Here is a 19,719-nt window from a genome sequence, read left to right on the forward strand (position 1 = left end):
ACATTATTATGCCATTAGAGCAGCTAGGAAAATTCTTATGAAATGTCAAACTGAAATTTTCATCTTCGAATATATATCAATCAACGTACACAATACCAGAGTTTCTTATATTTATAATGACAATATTTATTGATTTAATTCTTCAGAAAAAAAAAAGTAACTTTCAACATTTTCTCAGGAAAATCCTCTGCAATTTATGCCTAGAGTGCTCACTAGGAGGCTCTGGAAGTAGCATTCAAGAACAGCTCAACATTGCAGTAGATTATAAAAGTATTGTAGTAACTGCGTTGAGGATTGTCCAACAAATTATTTATCAATGATAGAAGAATATGAATTTTCTACTTACGACCGTTATGAATTGAATTATAATCAAATTGTTTTGAGTCGTTCATCAATGTCAGTAATTGTCGATTATATAATTCGACCGTACTCTAAAAATCTGTATGTAGCTATGTGAGCCTTCCTGTGTTGGAACAGCTCGGATAAGTATTAGATTATATGACTGCACAGATAAGAATTAAGATAAATGTAAGTGCAGCTAATCCGAGTATTGCACCGAAGAACCAGCAAATCTTCTGGAGAAAACTCAGTGGAGTCGAAGTACTGCCTTGTTTCGTCTGCAACGCAAAAAGAGATCAACAAAGCGATTTGGAGCTTAATTTGTGAACAAATCTGTTTGAAATAAGAAACGAATACCTGCACTTGGCTCGTCATCGATACATCGTTAGCCTGCACGAACATAGCAACAAACAAGGCCTTTTCAGAATACAGAAGCTCAGGGAACAATGATTTTAAATCTCATGGAAATACTATGAACATACAATAAGTGGTCGGAAAAGCTCTCGATCCTCTTCGGACAAGAATGATTTTGTTCGATCTGCAATCACAAGATGATTAACTCAAACAAAGTTGGTGAACGTTTGTTTGAAGGCATTGAAAAGAGACCTTCCTAAGCATCAGTTTCCATGATACGTGTATGGCAATGGCATGCAATGTAACGATAGGAGAGAACTAGTTAATTCCGGAGAGCAAACCGGTCCATCCATTCATGCAGATTACGACGTAACGCAGAGAAATCGAAATCATAATTGGAAATCATATGCATACTAAGATGGTGATGATAGTGTTGCGGAAGCGACGATAATATTAATAACAATATTATCAGAAATATTTAGATAATTATTATGCCAACAATTATACTAAGAAAATTCCCAGTTAAATTGGAGGGGTCACAATGGTCCCGCTTAAAACCCAACAACTAGACAGAACTCACTTAGATATTTATAGCAATAATAACTAAATAAATATAACCAACATAAAGCTATTAAATAAAAGCAAACAAATAAGAAATAAAATACCAGAGTTTTAACGAGGTTCGGCCAATTTAGCTTACGTCCTCGGACACTACCAAATTAATATTTCCTCTAGAAATATTACAAAGGAGAAGATTTTGGGATGATACAACCAAAGGGGGAGGAGTTCTATATATAACAAACTAAACCCCCTCCATTTCTATCTTTTCCTAATGTGGGATATTGCCAATATTCAACAAATCTCCACCTTGGCGATATTCCACATCTTCGAACATCTTCTCATAACACAAACTTCAATAGTGTCTTCAAATTTGCAACCAATCGCCTTCTTCCCTTTTGGTAGTTGTGCCAGCTTCCACGTCTTGTTTTTCTCTAGAGATTGCATTTCCTCTTCCATTGCACCTAACCATCTATTATTCTCTAAACTCTGAATGGCTTCGGTGTAAGTGGATGGAATATTATCAACAACTGGAAGTGCATAAGCTACCATGTCAGTGAAACGAGCTGGTTTCTGAATTTCTCGTCTCTGCCTTCTGACTGCAATTGGCTCTGATTGCTGTTGAGGTTCTTGGGTAGAAACCTCTTCCTCATCTGACTCTGTATCTGCCAATGAAGAATCACTAGTGGTACCTTCTGCTGGAATTACCACACTCTGCTCAAACTCCACCTGCTGCGGAGTACACTCCACCTGCTGCGAAGTACTACTCACTCCTTCTGGATTTACCTTATTCAACATGGCAGATTCATGAAAGGTAACATCCCTACTAATTATCGTCTTCTTTGCCTCTAGACACCACAAACGATATCCCTTAACACCAGCATTGAAGCCCATGAATAGAGCCTTCTTTGCTCTTGGATCTAACTTTGATTCTTTCACATGATAATATGCAATAGAACCAAAAATGCGCAAGGTGTCATAATCAGTAGCAGGTTTTCCATACCATTTCTCCAAAGGAGTCTCGCCATTTATAGCAGATGATGGCAAATGATTGATGAGATGTTGAGCGTACGTCACAGCCTCAGTCCAAAACTTTCTATCTAATCCAGCATTAGATAACATACATCGAACTTTCTCCACAAGCGTTCGATTCATACGCTCTGCCACCCCATTCTGTTGCGGTGTTCCACCTACGGTGAAGTGCCTTACTATGCCACAATCTTGGCATATCTTCAGGAAAGGATCGCTTTTATATTCTCCACCGTTGTCTGATCGGAGAACCTTAATCTTCCTTCCTGTCTGATTTTCAACTTTAGTTTTCCACTTAAGGAAAACTTCAAGCACCTCATCTTTGTTCTTCATAGGAAACACCCAAACTCGTCTGGAAAAATCATCAATAAAGGTGACAAAATAACGTCTTCCTCCAAGTGATGGAGTCTTGGACGGTCCCCATACATCAGAATGCACATAATCTAGAATACCTTTAGTATTGTGAATCCCAGTGCCAAATTTCACCCTTCGTTGTTTTCCCAGAACACAATGCTCGCAAAATTCAAGTTTGCAAGTCTTTGTACCTTTCAATAATCCTTGCTTGGCTAGAGTTTGCAAGGATTTTTCACCAGCATGGCCCAAACGCATATGCCACAGCTGTGTTGCCTCAGCGTCCTTCTTGGTACTCGTAATTGCTGCTGCTGTTGTCCCGACCACTGTACTACCTTGGTAGTAATACAGATTGTTCTTTCTTATGCCTTTCAACATCACCAATGCTCCTGAAGTTGCTTTAAGAACTCCATCTCGTATTGTCACAACTAGGCCTTTAGATTCTAACGACCCCAAAGAGATGAGATTCTTCTTCAACTTTGGGACATATCGTACATCCCGCAAAATTCTAGTAGATCCATCATGACTCTTCAGTTTAATTGAACCTATCCCGGCTATTTTACATGTGTTATCATTACCCATGTAAACAACCCCTTCATCTAGTTTTTGAAATTCAAAGAACCATTCCCGAATGGGACACATATGATAGGAACAACCAGAATCCATGATCCACTCATCTGCATATAATGTTGAAGATGTCATACTAAGAGAAAAGTCTGACTCTGCTTCACTATTGCATTCTGCAACATTTGCATCTTGCGGAGTCTTCCCTTTTTTCTTCAATTTTGGACAATCTTTCTTCCAATGTCCTTTTTCTTTGCAAAAAGAACATTCATCTTTGGCAACAGCTCGACCTTTGGACTTTCTTCTCTTCCCCTTAGACTGACTTTGCTGACGACCTCTTGTTACCAATGCTTCCACTGCTGCTTCACCTGAACCTTTCAACTTATCCTTTCGGCGTAGTTCATAGCTATACAATGCAGCAGTTACTTCATTGAAAGTTACTTCCGATTTTCCATGAAGTAGAGTAGTTTCAAGGTACTCAAACTCCTCAGGAAGCGATCCCAACAACATTAACGCCAAGTCTTCGTCTTCAAAAGTCACATCCAAATTCAACAAATCAGCCACCAGCTGATTAAAATTGGTAATGTGCTCGTTCATCGTGGTACCAGGAACATAATTGAAACGAAACAGTCTTTTCTTCATATGCAACTTATTTTGACTGTTCTTCTTCAAGAATTTCTCCTCCAATGCTTTCCACAATTTACTTGCAGAAGTCTCTTTACTGAATGTATACTTTTGCTCTCTGGAAAGACATGATCGAATTGTACCACATGCCAATCGGTTGATGGTCTTCCATTCTTTATCATCAACCCCTTCTGGTTTTTCTTCCTCAATGGCAATATCTAGACCCTGTTGAAAGAGGGCATCTAGAAGCTCACTTTGCCACATGCCGAAATGACCTGTTCCATAAAAAATTTCCACTACAAATCTCGTATTTGTAGTTCCAATCCTCGGCAAAATGTACGAAGTGGAAGTTGTTGATATGGATGGTTTTTCTTCTGTCATTTTTGCCATAGCTTCTATTTAATAGCCACCAAATGCGGAATACCCACAAGCTTTCGGAAATGTTTCTGATGTGTAAGATCAGACTAAGCTGCAAACACAGAGCATACTACAAAACCTTGGCTCTGATACCAATTGTTGCGGAAGCGACGATAATATTAATAACAATATTATCAGAAATATTTAGATAATTATTATGCCAACAATTATACTAAGAAAATTCCCAGTTAAATTGGAGGGGTCACAATGGTCCCGCTTAAAACCCAACAACTAGACAGAACTCACTTAGATATTTATAGCAATAATAACTAAATAAATATAACCAACATAAAGCTATTAAATAAAAGCAAACAAATAAGAAATAAAATACCAGAGTTTTAACGAGGTTCGGCCAATTTAGCTTACGTCCTCGGACACTACCAAATTAATATTTCCTCTAGAAATATTACAAAGGAGAAGATTTTGGGATGATACAACCAAAGGGGGAGGGGTTCTATATATAACAAACCAAACCCCCTCCATTTCTATCTTTTCCTAATGTGGGATATTGCCAATATTCAACAGATAGGATCTTCTAGATCACTATATTAGCTCATTTTGTTCTATTAGAAGTTGCAAATCCTATCCTTTACCCACTCCAAGCATTTGGAATATAGATCCGTTCTACCTTGTATGTTGTCGGTGATGATTTTGTTCATGTCGTTGTGATTTCCATGAATCGAGTTTCCAGGCCTGCAAAGAAGAAGAAAATTGCAAAGCTAAATAAGTTCAAACCCTGCAGTTTCCATAACAATCTCTGTATGCTCTCCCGTTATCATCATATTGACATTGCTCCTTCTCGACCGGGAAGGTCAGGGGTTCGGGACATGGTAACAGCCAGCCTCTCTGCAAAATGCAGGGGAAAGGCTGCATATGACAAACATCCGACCATGTGCACCGGGAGACCACCCTATTTATCAACTATAGACTTTCCGAAGTCAATGGCCCGAAATGAAAGAACCCCGACATGAGAACCACAATACCTGCTCGAAGTTGGTAATGCATACAGTCTAAGAGCCAAAGCTTTGATTCTTAGCAGCATATCCGATAGCATCTTCCATCTATAGTCGATATCTTCATTCGTTCTGCAAATGTACTGCAGCAACAGGTTACTTATGTAACAGAATAAGAACAAATCTAACACATAGTTCATCACTTCAGTTGAGAGTCTGATACGTATACATAAATACATACATTATATATATACAACATTCAAGCAATCCATTTATAGATTTCGATAAGGGGAGAAACATTCTTCGATGCTTAAGTCAATATATTTCGAGTTAGGTTACCATAAAAACAGATTAAGAGCAGGAAATTAAACAAACAATCTAAGATGCAACTGAGAGAGAAATATCAAACATACAAAATGGGTTTTGAAGGAGGGTTTCTAAGAAGTGATTCAAGTCGATCAATTTTGATCCCAACATCTAAAAGCTTGGAACGAGCGGCAATGTCTATAACGCAATTTCCATGGTTTTGAAGTGATGGGTTCTTGTTGTTTACTCTATTTTCTATGTCTTCCACCAACTTCAATGCTTCTTCAGCTTCCCTTAGCCATGCATCCGCCATTAAAGCTTGGTTGTACATCTTCAAAAAAGTAATTGTTGTGATTCAAAAGGAAAAACAACAGCAATGTCTGGTCTAATGACTCAAAAATATGAACAACTCAACCAATGGTCTTGTGTCAGATCAGAGGAAACTTATATGGAAACTTTGTTGAATTAATTATTTTTCCATTTAAGTTACTTTTTGGGTGTTAAAATGATTGGAGTTTCACCTATTGTGGTTAGCCAGCTAAGATCATCTGCAACGGGCAAGGTTTTTTGTCCATGAAAATCATATGGTCTGCAATTTTTCTCTTTATTTTTTTTATTTTTCACGCGAGGACAATTATTACAAGCAGTTCCATGAAAAGGACATGATTTGACAGATTGTCAATGTTCGATCCAAGACAAAGGTTTGTGAAAACTGAAATGGAATAATTTTTTTTAGTAATTAAATCCGGACATCTGTGTATTTTAGTAATATTAGCTTTAACATGTAAATAATTTATTTAATTATTTATATTTATATTTTTTTGTGTTTTTCATATTTATTGTTTTTTTAATTATTTGTCATTTGTATTATGCGATGTATTATCCTATCTAAATAAAAGTACAGGAAAAAAAATATCAAGGAATTCAAACTGTTTTCTTTTAATTATTTGATACTATGATCTAGATTCCACAATGGTTGTTTGATTATATCAAAAAAAATGAATGAACCAAATTTGATTTGGTATTGGAACAAAACAATGGTTTCTTTTCTTCCAAGTAAAGTTTTCTCAACTCTTACTCAAACCCCTAACCTAGCCAATTCAAGTTTTTCAAACCTCCAATTCTTTTTCCCCATCTTCAAGCTCTTCACAGCTTTGTTTTATGGAATCTTTACTCCAAACTCGGCTTTTCTTACCGGATTTCGAGCTCCACACGATTTTGTTGATGGCTTCTTAAATGAAACAAAGTTTGCTTGGAATTTTTATCAATGGAGTTTTCAACGGAACTATTACGATTTTCCACTTGTCTCAATTGATGGATAAGTATGGATAAGTGATTAAATAGAAACTTGTTTAGGCTCCTATAACCTCAATTTCTCTTCTGCCATTGTCACATCGGCTGGCCTCTCCAACTTCATACCAACATCCTCTGAATGCAGTCCTACTCATGACATCCTAGATTAAAAACCGAATTGCACAACATGATACGATTCTTGAATCAAAGTTTAAAGAGAACCAATATGTACCTCCATCAACTTGCCAAGATCGAACTTGGGAGCCTTTCAGGATCTTGACTTTACGAATGAAAAAATTTAGTAAGGGATAAATACTTTATGCTACTTCTCAATCTCTCTACCAATGACCTCAGGGATGAACCTTGCGAACAAGTTCTTTCAGATCATATGAAGAGGCCTGGTTAATCATAATTTTTCTCATTTTCCGACGAATCTGACAAAAGAACAGTTAGTATGAAACATTGAATATAAGTCAAAATATGTCTTAAGAAATCGAGTCAGGAACAAAATTTTTGAACCAGACAAATCTGGCTGGATAGAGCATAATAGGTTCGCTTAACCTCGTTCGATAGTCTTAACATTGACATAGGATTCCATCAAAATATGTCTTAAGAAACGCATTTTAACCGGCACGGCTCATATTTTAGCTTCAAAATACTTGGTTTAAACATATTGTCTCTCAAATTGACATATGCAATGTGCTCTACAAACTAATTAATTTATCAAAACAAAAAGGATCACAAGGATTAAAGCTATAAGCCTGTAACTATTAATCCATGCTAAGAATCCCCTTAGCATTGTAGCTTCAATTCCTAAACAATAATTGCTTCAATCAGATCGTTTTGAATACAATTTAAGAACATTCGAACTGTGAAATAAAACATAGAAAGGAGCATTAAAAGCATAAAAAAGAAAAGGGTTTTGCCAATGTTCCTTTCATTGAACAATGAAGGTGCCTAAAAAATAAAAAAAAAGAAGATAGTCGAAAATATTCGAATCCATAATATTTGATTAAGAAAAGACAATATGACCTCTAAAAAAGCTCGAATCAACACTATCCATTACGATCTTGATCGAAAACACAGAAATGACAACAATGTAACTTAAAATTTAGCAAAGATTGAAACATTTTTAAGATATTAAAACATTCCTGAAAATTATCTTTGGACCCCTTATGGGGCAATAATCAAAAAGCTTTGATTCAATGTCGTTAGGGTTTAACACTAAATTTTCAAACTTCTTAAAGCAGAAGTAAGCAAGCCTAGTTTATCATCAGCTTTCTGCCTGTATTCTTTCTCCAAGGCTTTTGCTGCCAAAGACTGCAGCTCTGGACTCTCCTTGTCTTCCTTGTTCCTTCCTTTTGAAACCTGTCCGATGGCTGATGTGCACTGAACAAGAGGATTCAAACTTTGGGTCAGAAAGATAAAATACGAGGACATTGAAAAGAGTGAGTGTGAAACCCTTCTTTTTCCAGTAAGATTTCAGTTAGTATAAAGATGAAGGCCAGTGCATGAGTTCTCAAAAGAGAAGGAGCTTACCAAGCAAACTCCAAGAAGTGCTCTGGTATTCTTGCCTCCAGTCAAGTCAATAGTCGATGCATAGTATTTCTTCGAGGTCTGAAGGTTTTCCAGTCCACCGAGTGTGTAAAGTACCTGTTGATGAAAAAGCATAGTGCGTAATCAATGAAAACAAGAATTCAGAGGAGAATCAGAAGAGTTCGAGCTAGAAATCTTTTGCTGAACCAATGCAAGGTGAAAAGCATTATCCTGTGAAACTGTAAAGACTCGAAACTCGTGCTTGTGAATTTCCTTTTGTGGGACAAAACAGTAAGGTTTTCGAGTAAAAACAAACAGTATCTCCACACAATGGTATCAATGCCAGTTTGGGTGCAGGGCTCCACAGAGGAAGACAGATCCAACGTCTACCTGGGAGTTTCCTTCTTGGTTGGGAATCATTGGTCATTTGCATTTTTGCATAACCACAATCACTAAGGAATTGGTTCTTTGTTTTAGGATCATCCTAGCAGAATCATAATTACTACCGAACCATTTCTTTGTTCATTGAGCTCATTAAGAGCCGAGAATATACTTAAAGATGAGCGTTTACAAAGGGAATGCTATTCTCTAGGAAAATTGGAATGTGAGAAACTGCTAATGAAATTGCATACCAGTTTCTAACTATGATAGTTTGAGTTTTCATTTTCCTTGAAGTATCCTTATCCAACATATACTGGACATGGGTAAGGAGGTACGTTCCTCTTAAAAAAACTGAGCATACACATGCCAGACACATACTCATATTTCGATAATCAACCCCCCCCCCCCAAAAAAAAAATTCCGAGTAAAAGAAGTTTTTAACTACAATAAAGAAGAAACTTACATCAGCATAGGCCAGATGATACAAGGGAACTGTTGGTTGAGATAAAATAAGCTCCTCATAGCAGAAAGCGGCTTGTTTGTACCTGATTTATCAACCAAAAAAACAAAAAAAAAAAAGAAGAAGCTTAAATCACTGCTATTTTATGATTGGCAACATAGTTAAGCTGTAATAGATTAAAACTCACATTTGTAGGGAGACATATATCTCTGCAAGTTCTCTCCAAGCATCATGATCTGCCATAAATCTATCAAAAGAAAAATGGGGAAATTGAGTGACATTTGCTCTGTTGTATAGTATCGGATTAGGAAAATGTGTGACAGCAGAAAGGGGGAAAGAGAGACAGAGTTTTCTGAGATATCTCACATTTCAAGATATTTATTAAGCGACTCAATAGCCCCTGAAATATTTCCTTGAGCCTTTGCCATGGCTACTTTCCTCTTATGTATTACCTGCCCAAGATAGGGTTTATTGTCATTGGTTTCTTTTTTGTTTTTTATAAAAGAAATAACCAATTATATTTCTCTTTTATCCATTACAACTGATTCTTTTTCAAGAAAGGCAGAGAGAAGGAGGGGAAGCGAGGGTCGGAAAGTGGTCACAGAATTTACTTGATCAAGTGGATTGTCCTCTAAAAGACTAGAGTAAACTTTTTCAGCCTCAGCCCACAATCCCTTTGCTTCAAGCAACATGCCCTCCAGCCTCCCTGTAGACCATGACAAAACAAAACCACTAGGTCATCAAATGTTCGGGGACAATGAATACCTTCGCCAGCATCCTATGGAATCCAAAATTATACAAGAACTGTTTATGTTTATCCATCCTTATTCAAGCCATAATATAGTAACATAAAAGCCCAATAAGGTTTGGAGTAGAATATTGACTGAGATGTTTGGAAGAAGCTTAATTCAAGTGTGTTAATGATGAAAAGGTAAGCCATGAGTTTATGATTCACAAATCACTGAAACTACGGCATAAATTAGTGTCAACATATATATACCCTTTTCGTAACACAAACGGAAAATGTAGAACATATTTAACAGTCATATATACTTACCAACCCTTTTGCTCTCTGGAAATTTTTTCAGTAGAGCCTTTATACAATCCTGCAACAATAAATTGTACCAATTTAAGACAGGTAACTTCACAAATCTACTACCAAAGCATCTATGCTAAACAGCACTGTGATTCAAGAAACAACGTAATATGCAGATAAGCATACAAACTGTTTCACTGGAGCCCAAACCAACAACATTCAATAAGAGTTACACCATTTTGCATATAAAACAGGCAAAAGTCATATCTTCCTAACTAATGGCTTCATAAGTGATGAGAAAACTGTAAGAACAAGCAAGACCTTAAAGAATTCTTTCCATCAAAAAAGAAAAATACTCTTAACATGTTCGAAAGAGAAATCATATAAACAATGAGAGTGGTCAATCCAGAGGCGTGATCAATATTTAAATAGGAAACAGTAGAATTAGTTTTACACATATATGCAAGTCCAAAATGCGAAAATCAATTTAACATAATATGAAAACGGAAAAGCTTAAAAGAAATCTAAAATTGAAAAACTCATAGACAAGATTTGTACCTTTGCAACGTTGAGACATTGGCAATCCATAGCAGCAATAGCTACCTGCTCATACAAAGTCCATTCTGTATCAAGATATAAGTACTTGTTAGTAATTATTACTGTTTACCGCTATAAATCAACTGAAGTAAATCGCAATATAAAATGAGAACTCATAAATCACATTCCTATAGATAAAATAACACTGATTCACTGATGCTTATTGCCCTTCGAGGTGTATAAAACTCAATACAAAGAGAAGCACTGGATGATGTCACGGCACATGAGAAAAATGTACAAAACTAAGATGAGTTCTTGTATCTAAATGCAGGTATAAAATTAACCAAAAGTCTCAGAGGTATAAAGCATTACAAATTGTGCTTCATCAAGCTTACCTAACTATTTTTGTTTACTTCTCAAAACCTCAGCTGGGAAATGAATATAATGAAAACTCAACCCGACTTTCTTACAAAGCTAATTCTTATTTTAATGCCTACCAATTCAAATCAAGCTTATTTCACTTTCAATTTTACACACAAATATAAAATATCTAATTTATATAACTCAAATTAAATCAAAATGTCAATCTTTTTCTTAAAAAAATCATTAAGCTTCAAGTTTTAAATTCAAGCAAATCAACAACAGGGGCAACAATTCATAAAGCTTTGAATTCAAGCAAAACCAATAGAAAGAACTAAAAGACTAAACTCTAAAACCCCAAAAAACCCCAATCACAAAAACTCAAAATTCAAGCGAAACACTTTAGAATCATTGAATTCAAGCAAAACCCAAATCCACAAGTCACCCAAAGAAGCTAAAAGGAAGACTAACCTTCAGGGCCAAGAGCAGATCTTTTCTTGGGATCATTTAAGATGGATAAACCATATTTCAAGACTTTCTCTGAACGCCTAACTTTGAGCTTTCTCACAAGGCAAAGGTACTCCCAAGCACCTCCTCCTCCATTATCTACCTGGTTTTCAAGCCTGTTCAATTGGGTCTCCTCTGTTTTGCTCACCATCTCTCAATGTAAACGTTTTTTTTCCCTTTTTTGGGGGGTATTTTTTAGATTTTTCTTTTATCAAATTTGCTCTGCCTTTGGTTTTTCTCTAGTCTATCGCCACTGGCCTGTAGATTGGATCTCTAACTATAGGGTGGGATTTTAATTAAGAAAATATTTGGTAGAACGCTATTGGAATTTTTAAAGAGTTACGGGTGAGTAAATATCCCATAAAAATATTTTAAAAAATATATGTCAAAATTTTAAAATTATTTATAAAAAAATTATTAAAATAGTTACTTTTACTTACCTTAATTTACATTTTAATAACTTATATTATCGCGGTGTAACATTTTTATTATTGAACTGTTAATTATCGTAAAAGTTATAACGGTAAGCTACTATGTCATGATAAATAATCATTTCAAACAAAAAATTTAGGTTAATTTATACAGCTGGCCACTATATATTTTTATTTTAAGCAATTTAAATTTTTTTCTTATATGTTTTTTTAACTTTCTTTTTTTCATGCTTTTCTCTTTTTCCTCTAATTTTGTCTCTTCCCTATTTCTTTTTAACTTAGTTTTTCTTGTTATTTGTTAAAAAAACTAGTTTAAAAAAAATAAAGAAGGGAGGAAAATAGAAGGGAACATAGAAGAGAATAAAAAATTAAATTAAATTACTTAAAATATAAAAAAAATGACAAATTTTAGAATTTAATCTAAAGTTTTATTTGAAATGATAATTTAACGTGTCACGTTAACTTACTCTCATACCGTTATTTGTAATTAATGATTTAGTAATTTAAACGTAACATTTTAAATATAAATAATTAAAATATAAGCTAACGCAAATAAAAGTAAATACTTACCCTTTAAATAATTAACCTTTTTCTTAAGCGCTTGCCTTCTTTGTTTTGTAGTTTTTTTTTTTTTGGTATGATAGTTAACACAAATCACTTATTTATTTTTGTTCATTCAAATCATTAATGTATTGAGTCTTATTACTATAAATAAATACCATAGTTACTCACGTATATGATTTCTTTTTTGTCTAAATCCTTAAATAAGGTAAAAAATAATCTTCTAGGATTTGCTTCCAACTTTCACAAATTGTGAAACAAAAGTTAATCTTTTTAAAATTATTAAAAATAAAATAGTTTAATTACGCACGATCTTAATATTATAACGATTGACGTCATCTACGACAAAAAGCTATATTTTTACGCTTAAACGGTTAAGATTACTATAAACAAGAAAACCAAGGCTTTCCCATTTATTAACATTGGAACAAGTCTCTAGTAAATGGGTTACGATAACCTGATAGAGACTTGCCATCTTTCTTAACTCGCACTCATCCTCTCCCTTCCAACTCCCTTGTTTTGATTATATTTAGCTTGAGTCATTCGAATTTTTAAGTATTTTAATGTTTGACTTTAATAATTTGTGTGTATAATATTATTTCTAAAATATATTTAATACATAATTATTTTTTAATAAATATTAAAAATTTCAATTTGAACAGCATAAATAATATAAGAAATGAGATAAAGCAAAGTCAATAATTAGATATTTAATTCAAATCAAAATCTCACTTTAAAAGTGAATCCAGTTATACTTGAAGTTAATTAGATATTTAATTCAAATCAAAATCTCACTTTAAAAGTGGATTCAGTTATACTTGAAGTGAACTTCAAATTTCAAGTCCTCTCCAATATCTATAAAGCTCAATTCAACTTGATTATTCTTAAATCTTGGGTTATAAGTACACTCGTTTAAGGATCGGATTAAAAAGATTTTCAAGAATCATATTATTCGATTAGTTTAAAGGTTCATTTGATATTTGGTAGAATTTCTTTTTGTGCCTTCAATTTAACTTGATACAGAATTCACCAATGTGAATGTGAATATATTAGTCAATGAAAATGAGAGAAAATAAGAGATAAAATATGTATAAGAGCAATAAAAAAAAACATAAAACTTATGAAACAATCAGGATTATTTCTAACAAAACATGAAAAAACAATTATAACACTACAAAATATGACAACATTAATATATATATATATATAAACACAGCATTAGTACATAGATGATTACTAACTACAAATCAGTGGGAGAATTTTGGTTTATTTGGGTAATGCAGGCTTCAGCTCTCACTGAACATTGATGGAAATCCAAAGCTTTAGTAACTCATCAATACAAACTATCAGTCTTACAGTGGTTGCAGTTTCCTGGGAAATCCATTCACCAAAAACCATAAAGTTTTTGTTTTTTAAACCTTGGTGTTGTTCTTTGGTGGTGTATTGATATATTTCCACGTGAATTGCATTAAATTTTCAGGCAAAGTAGCCCCTGCAACTTCATTGATTGGGATTATTTCTGAAATTTCTTTCAAATCTTCTTCTGTCAGCTTTACTTTCAGTGATTCAATGTTGCTATCAAGATTTTTTTTTTTTTATCTTGGTTGTTCCAGTAAGAAGTCAAAAGAAACTTTTAAAAGCTATGATCTTTTGGCTCAAGATTTTTGAGGCCCTTTATGCTGCTTCTGCTGTGAATTCTAGTCAAATATATCTGTAGGCTGCTATATTATTTCGACTCTTCATTTTCTTTAACAGTATCCGCATCCAGTACTTCACATATTTGGATATGGCGTACCTGTGTCCAACTCATATCTGGGCATAAGTATCCGGATGTGATCCTACAAGGATCCTTGATCCTTGATATACATGAAACTTTGTCCAATAGTCATGCTTCAATCCGAGTTACATGATACAACAAGGGAGTCCAGGTTGAAAATGATTGAATGTGACTTACCAGGAATAGGGGCAACATCATCCCCTTATGAAGAACCCAGGCAAGTGCAAATTTGACGCTGTACATACATGCTTTTCAGCCAACTTCTTTACTTTCAAATATAAGATCCTGTTTTTGTCCAAGTTTTCTCCTTGAAACCTTGGGAACATTGCCTTAAAAAGTAGATATTTGTAATCAGTCAATGAATCTATCTATTAAGACTTAAAAGGGTTATTACCGTACAAGATTAAATTCATATGTACTATTCATTTTCCAAGTATCTCTGTCTGACATATGTGTTTAACATGTATTTGGATATAGATACAAGTATGATCCTTTGTATATATAGAAAAACTTACCAAAAGCTTAGAATCCTCGTGTCAGATACACAATAGTATCTGACAGTGACTTCTGAGTCCATGTGACAAGGGTTTAAAAGCCAAAATAAGGAGAGTTTCATACCAGATAACTATTTCCAGAGAAACCTTGACCAAGGGGACTGTATGGAACAATCCCAATTCCAAGTCCCTTGCATTGTTGAATGCATTTTACGTAGGCATAATCTCATAGGAGTTGGAAAGAGTTAATTGTTAAAAAGCTTGAGTATCTTGAGCCTCAAGAATACTCGAACAACATTTAACTTGGGAAATGAAAGACTATCAATAATCGATTTCAATCTATGATAGCTAGACTTTTCATTTTCTCTAAAGGATCCGTATTCAATATGTTTGATATAGACAAGAGGGTAGAGTATGATCATTCCGGAAAAAAAAAACCCTAACATTTTTGAAAATATTAACATTGAACACATATATGTATTCAACACTAGTTCGAGTCTGGATAATGATTCAAGATAGAGGAAGAAACCTGCAAAGGGTAGTTCGAGTCTGGATAATGATTCAAGATAGAAGAAGAAACCTGCAAAGGGGAACTACTTCTTCCTCAATGAGTCCAGAGGGTCCACTCCATTTGTACGGCAGTAATGGGATGAACAGCGTGTGCCCTCCTTATAGTTTCAGGGCTAGCTTCAGATATACCAATATACTTTATTTTTCCCTCTTCCACGAACTTCTTACAGTTCTTCCATCTTACATACATAAAATAAATATAAATATACTTAATTTTTCCATAAAATAAATAGTATTTGACATCTGAGCCTAACATATATTTGGACATACAGGTATCCAATGGTCACCCTTATGTCCAGGTTCTACCTAATATGGGTATGTCCCCAAGAAGAGAATGTTTAGAGGTCCATATTTATGCCGAACACATACATGTGTTGGACACTCATCCTTGAGTCCAAATAACATGAGTTTTAAAATGGTTTCCAACTAGGCATGCACACTCAAGATGGATAGTATGTACCCGATAAGCAATGTTTTCGGAACTGGACCGGTGGTAGAACCGGTCAGACTGCCGGTTCCCGGTCCATCCGATTCAAATCAAATAAATTATTTAAAAAATAAAAAAAATTAAATATATATAATTGTAAAATCTGGTTCAACCGCTTCAACCAGTCTGTACTAGTTTGTGGATCAACCAGCTTTTTTGCCTTGTTGCAGACCAGTGTATCAGCTGGTTCCCGGTCCAACCAGCCGGTCTGGTCAGGTTCTGAAAACACAGCCGATAAGGAAATGTTTGGATGATTAACCTTTATATCCATTTTCGAATATGCCTCATACACAAATATTTTAAAAAAACTGAAAACCAATAACAAAGGGTTTCTAATGCAGCAATACTTACAGTCTCCTCTATAGGGGTCTTGGTGTCAACTCTGATTATATAGTAAAGATCAATGTAATCCACGTCAAGGCGTTTAAGGCTACTCTCAAGAGAAGCACAAACGTATTCAGGAGTGCCACTGACAACAAGACCACCTGGACCAATGCTTTCAGCGCCAAATTTTGTAGCCAACTGTACCTTCTCTCACGGTAACTGCTTCAATGCCTGCAAAATATTAAAATAAATTAGTTTTGTGTCCATACAAGTCAGTTGTATTGAAGAAAGTGATTCCTTTTTCAAATGCGTGCTTAATGATTATTATGCCAACATCATCTGAGACCGGATCGTGAAAGATCCAGAATGACCCGTACACCCAAACCCTAACTTTGAAACCTGCAAACAAAAACAAGGGATTTTACAACAAAAAATGCATTTTCTTAGCTAATATAATTAATAATAACGAAACCTAAAACCTCAAGTCCTTGAGTTCCAAGTTTCACTCGAGGAATCTGAACTCTCTGCTGTTCATCAACCATCGTTTGTTTCCTTTTTCTTCTCAATGGAGGCCTTTCTGATTATATAGCAACTCAAAAAATATCGTAAAAAAGAAGGAACTATAAAATAATTCTGAATATGTCACCCCATAGGTAATTGATTTTGACTACTTTGTTGCAGACATTCAAAATTAAGCTAATGGAAGAACTATTAAATAAGATATTGAAAAAAGAGGCAAAAAATTGGTCAAAAGAGCTAAATAATCACGACATGTGTTATCAGATAAACATTCAAAGAATTATTAAATCATTTCTTTTTTAATTTACACCCTATCTCATAGGACCAAAACCAGTTTCTACAGCACACGTTAATATCTTGAGTTTATAGCACTGTAGGGCCACAGAGCCTATGAACCAAAGCAGGATTCACAAGGAACAGAGTGAAGCATTTGTTGCCTATGATGAGTAAGTGGTCACATTGCCTACGCAATAGTAGATAAAATGAACCTACTACAGCCCCAAAACACAGTACTAATGGAAATGGAAAAGCAGGTCTACCAACAAATCTTAGGCATGATGCTAACAGATTCATTTTGAAAATGCCCTGTTATGTTATATGCTATTGGGTTCATATGGCTACTTTTAAGTTCAATGTTTCATCGCTTCTATTTCAGTTATACAATGTTTGACGACTAATGAAAACAGAAAGACAAGCACTACCAAATAATCTTAGGCATGATGCTAATGGACTCACTCTGAAAATGTTATGTTATATGCTATTTGGTTCATATGGCTGCCTTCTGAGTTCAACGTTTCATTACTTCTGTTTCAGTTCTAGAATGTCAATGACTAATGGAAAAGCAGGCCAAACAAAGAAATCTCAAGCATGATGCTAACAGATTCACTTTAAAATGTATTGTTATATGCTATACGGTTCATGTAGCTGCTTTCAAGTTCACTCTTTCATTTCTTCTATTTCAGTTCTACAATGCTCAATGGCTAATGGAAAGGCAGGCACTACCAATAAATCTCAGGCTTGATGCTAACAGATTCACTTTGAAAATGTCTTGTTATAATGCTAATGGCTTCATATGGATGCTTTCAAGTTCAATGCTTCATTGCTTCTATTTCAGCTCTACAATGTTCGATGACTAATGGAAACCAAAAAGGCAGGCACTACAAAATAATCTTAGGCACGATGTTAAGGATTTAATCTGAACATGTCGTTTATAAGCTAATTGGTTCACATGGCTGGTTTCAAGTTCAATGTTTCTTTACTTCTATTCCAGCTCTACAATGTTCAATGACTAATGGAAAGGCAGACAATACCAAGAAAGCTAAGGCATGATGCTCAAGCGAAAATGTCTTGCTATATGCTGATGAGTTAAGATGGCTGCTTTCAAGTTCAATGCTTCATTCCTTACACTTCGATGCTCGATGACAAAGGAAACAGGAAACACAAGTATAACCAGCAAATCTTTCATGATTAGGTGTGCTCGGGTGCAGCCAGAAGGAGCAAAACCCCTTAACAGCTGCACCAGGCAAGGCTATTTCAAAGATGCGAAAATTCCAAAAAACAAAGCAGGCCATTACAAAAACCATGCAAGCATTGGACGGTTCAGGACATTTCCAAATCCCAATTATTCCACAATTTACAATTAGTCTAATACACGATCAAAATCAATATTTTAGCAACAAATTATCCCACAAATGATCTAAAGAACAACTTAAATAAACCCATAAATCAATCCAACCAAACTTCAAAAATAACCAAAAGAACAGGGAAACTAGATAGACCATTGCAAGTATAGAAGCACAACATAATCATTGACCAATTCGTCAATTTTATTTCCAAAATCCTCAATTATTCCACAATGTTCAGTTACTCTACAGTACACAGCAGCAAAATCCGAAACATTTGCATTAATCCCCGCCCCCAAAACCCAGAATCAAAATCCCCTCAAATATGAAATAACAACAATGCAACTTCCACCTCACCTTTGCCTTCTTCAATCACTTAGTCATAACTTCCACACCTGTCTTCCCAGCAATAATAACAGAGGTAGCCATCCCTAAAAACAACCCATGTTCCACTACACCTTCCATGGCAGAAATCTCTTTCCCAGCTGCAAACCCATCTTTTATTGGATTCTTGAAATACAAATCCACAATGTAGTTCATATTATCAGTCACGTAAGGCTTTTCACTACCATCCCCTGCTAATCTCAACTTTGCTTCACAACCCAACTCTTTGAACAATCCTTCAAGTCTAACCAAGTTATATTTCCAACAAAACTGCACAACTTCAACAGGCATGGCTAAACCACTCCCTCCAAGCCCTGAAACAAGCTTGCTATCATCAGCCACTACAATGAAAGAAGATGAAGCTGCTTCAACCATTTTCTCTCGCAAAAGTGCACCCCCACGGCCTTTAACTAAGTCGAGGTTAGGGTCAACTTCATCAGCACCATCAATGGCGAGATCAATATGGGGATGCAAGTCAAGGGTGGATAAAGGGATATTAAGTGATGCAGCTTGCTCTTGGGTTCTTTTTGAGGTTGGGATTCCGACGATGTTAGAAAGTTGACCGGTGGAAAGGAGTTGACCCAGTTTGTCAACCACAAAGGCAGCTGTTGAGCCTGTTCCTAGGCCTAGGACCATACCTGACTTGACAGACTCAACCGCTTTGTCAGCTGCAAGCTTTTTGAGCTCATCTTGGGAAAGGACTGGGGCAGATTGGGACCTGATGGAGAATGATTTCTGGGTTCGAGCCCGGTGGTTAAGAGGAGTGGCGCGTGGGGTAAAACGGGTGGCGGAGGAGAGGTGGAGGAAGGATAAGGAGGCCATTGGCTTTTGTTTAATAGGAGGAAAAGAGTGACTTCGGGGGCTTGTTTTGGCCTTTTCTTCATTCTGATTTTATCTATGCTGTTCGTGCTGTTTGTGTTAGGTGAACTTTGGGCTAAAGGTAGA

The 19,719-nt window shown here is 35.4% G+C and overlaps 3 protein-coding genes and 1 pseudogene across 3 annotated transcripts; all 4 read right to left on the bottom strand.

The window, feature by feature from the left end:
• Nucleotides 1-330: 330 nt before the first annotated feature.
• Nucleotides 331-5,975, bottom strand: LOC107894751 (uncharacterized). Its single transcript, XM_016819985.2, has 6 exons — nucleotides 5,603-5,975; nucleotides 5,220-5,321; nucleotides 4,865-4,929; nucleotides 822-877; nucleotides 697-729; nucleotides 331-617 (listed from the first exon to the last, which is right to left on the bottom strand). The coding sequence occupies exons 1-6, from the start codon at nucleotides 5,824-5,826 to the stop codon at nucleotides 495-497; spliced, it is 603 nt and encodes a 200-aa protein (XP_016675474.1). The 5' UTR covers nucleotides 5,827-5,975; the 3' UTR covers nucleotides 331-494.
• A 1,841-nt stretch (nucleotides 5,976-7,816) lies between these two features.
• On the bottom strand, nucleotides 7,817-11,925 carry LOC107894762 (ER membrane protein complex subunit 2). The gene is made up of 9 exons (XM_016819987.2): nucleotides 11,570-11,925; nucleotides 10,760-10,824; nucleotides 10,223-10,271; nucleotides 9,777-9,871; nucleotides 9,532-9,617; nucleotides 9,353-9,412; nucleotides 9,169-9,250; nucleotides 8,328-8,441; nucleotides 7,817-8,177 (listed from the first exon to the last, which is right to left on the bottom strand). Exons 1-9 carry the CDS (start codon nucleotides 11,754-11,756, stop codon nucleotides 8,013-8,015), a joined length of 903 nt encoding a protein of 300 aa, XP_016675476.1. The 5' UTR covers nucleotides 11,757-11,925; the 3' UTR covers nucleotides 7,817-8,012.
• Nucleotides 11,926-14,173: 2,248 nt separating this feature from the next.
• LOC107894785 (perakine reductase-like) lies at nucleotides 14,174-18,274 on the bottom strand (annotated as a pseudogene).
• Nucleotides 18,275-18,576: 302 nt separating this feature from the next.
• Nucleotides 18,577-19,706, bottom strand: LOC107894773 (probable ribose-5-phosphate isomerase 3, chloroplastic). The gene has a single exon (XM_016819997.2). It carries the CDS (start codon nucleotides 19,594-19,596, stop codon nucleotides 18,763-18,765), a length of 834 nt encoding a protein of 277 aa, XP_016675486.1. The 5' UTR covers nucleotides 19,597-19,706; the 3' UTR covers nucleotides 18,577-18,762.
• Between the last annotated feature and the right edge of the window lie 13 nt (nucleotides 19,707-19,719).

This window comes from Gossypium hirsutum, chromosome A08 (assembly GCF_007990345.1).
Source record: "Gossypium hirsutum isolate 1008001.06 chromosome A08, Gossypium_hirsutum_v2.1, whole genome shotgun sequence".
Lineage (NCBI taxonomy): Eukaryota > Viridiplantae > Streptophyta > Magnoliopsida > Malvales > Malvaceae > Gossypium > Gossypium hirsutum.

Coding starts and splice junctions, on each gene's coding strand:
- LOC107894751 (XM_016819985.2), bottom strand. CDS start 5,826: ATGTACAACCAAGCTTTAATGGCGGATGCATGGCTAAGGGAAGCTGAA. Junction 4,930..5,219: donor GCATTACCAACTTCGAGCAG/GTATTGTGGTTC, acceptor TCTTCTTTGCAG/GCCTGGAAACTCGATTCATG. Junction 618..696: donor CGATGACGAGCCAAGTGCAG/GTATTCGTTTCT, acceptor TTTGCGTTGCAG/ACGAAACAAGGCAGTACTTC.
- LOC107894762 (XM_016819987.2), bottom strand. CDS start 11,756: ATGGTGAGCAAAACAGAGGAGACCCAATTGAACAGGCTTGAAAACCAG. Junction 9,618..9,776: donor AGGACAATCCACTTGATCAA/GTAAATTCTGTG, acceptor TATCTTGGGCAG/GTAATACATAAGAGGAAAGT. Junction 9,413..9,531: donor CTTAATAAATATCTTGAAAT/GTGAGATATCTC, acceptor TTCTTTTGATAG/ATTTATGGCAGATCATGATG.
- LOC107894773 (XM_016819997.2), bottom strand. CDS start 19,596: ATGGCCTCCTTATCCTTCCTCCACCTCTCCTCCGCCACCCGTTTTACC.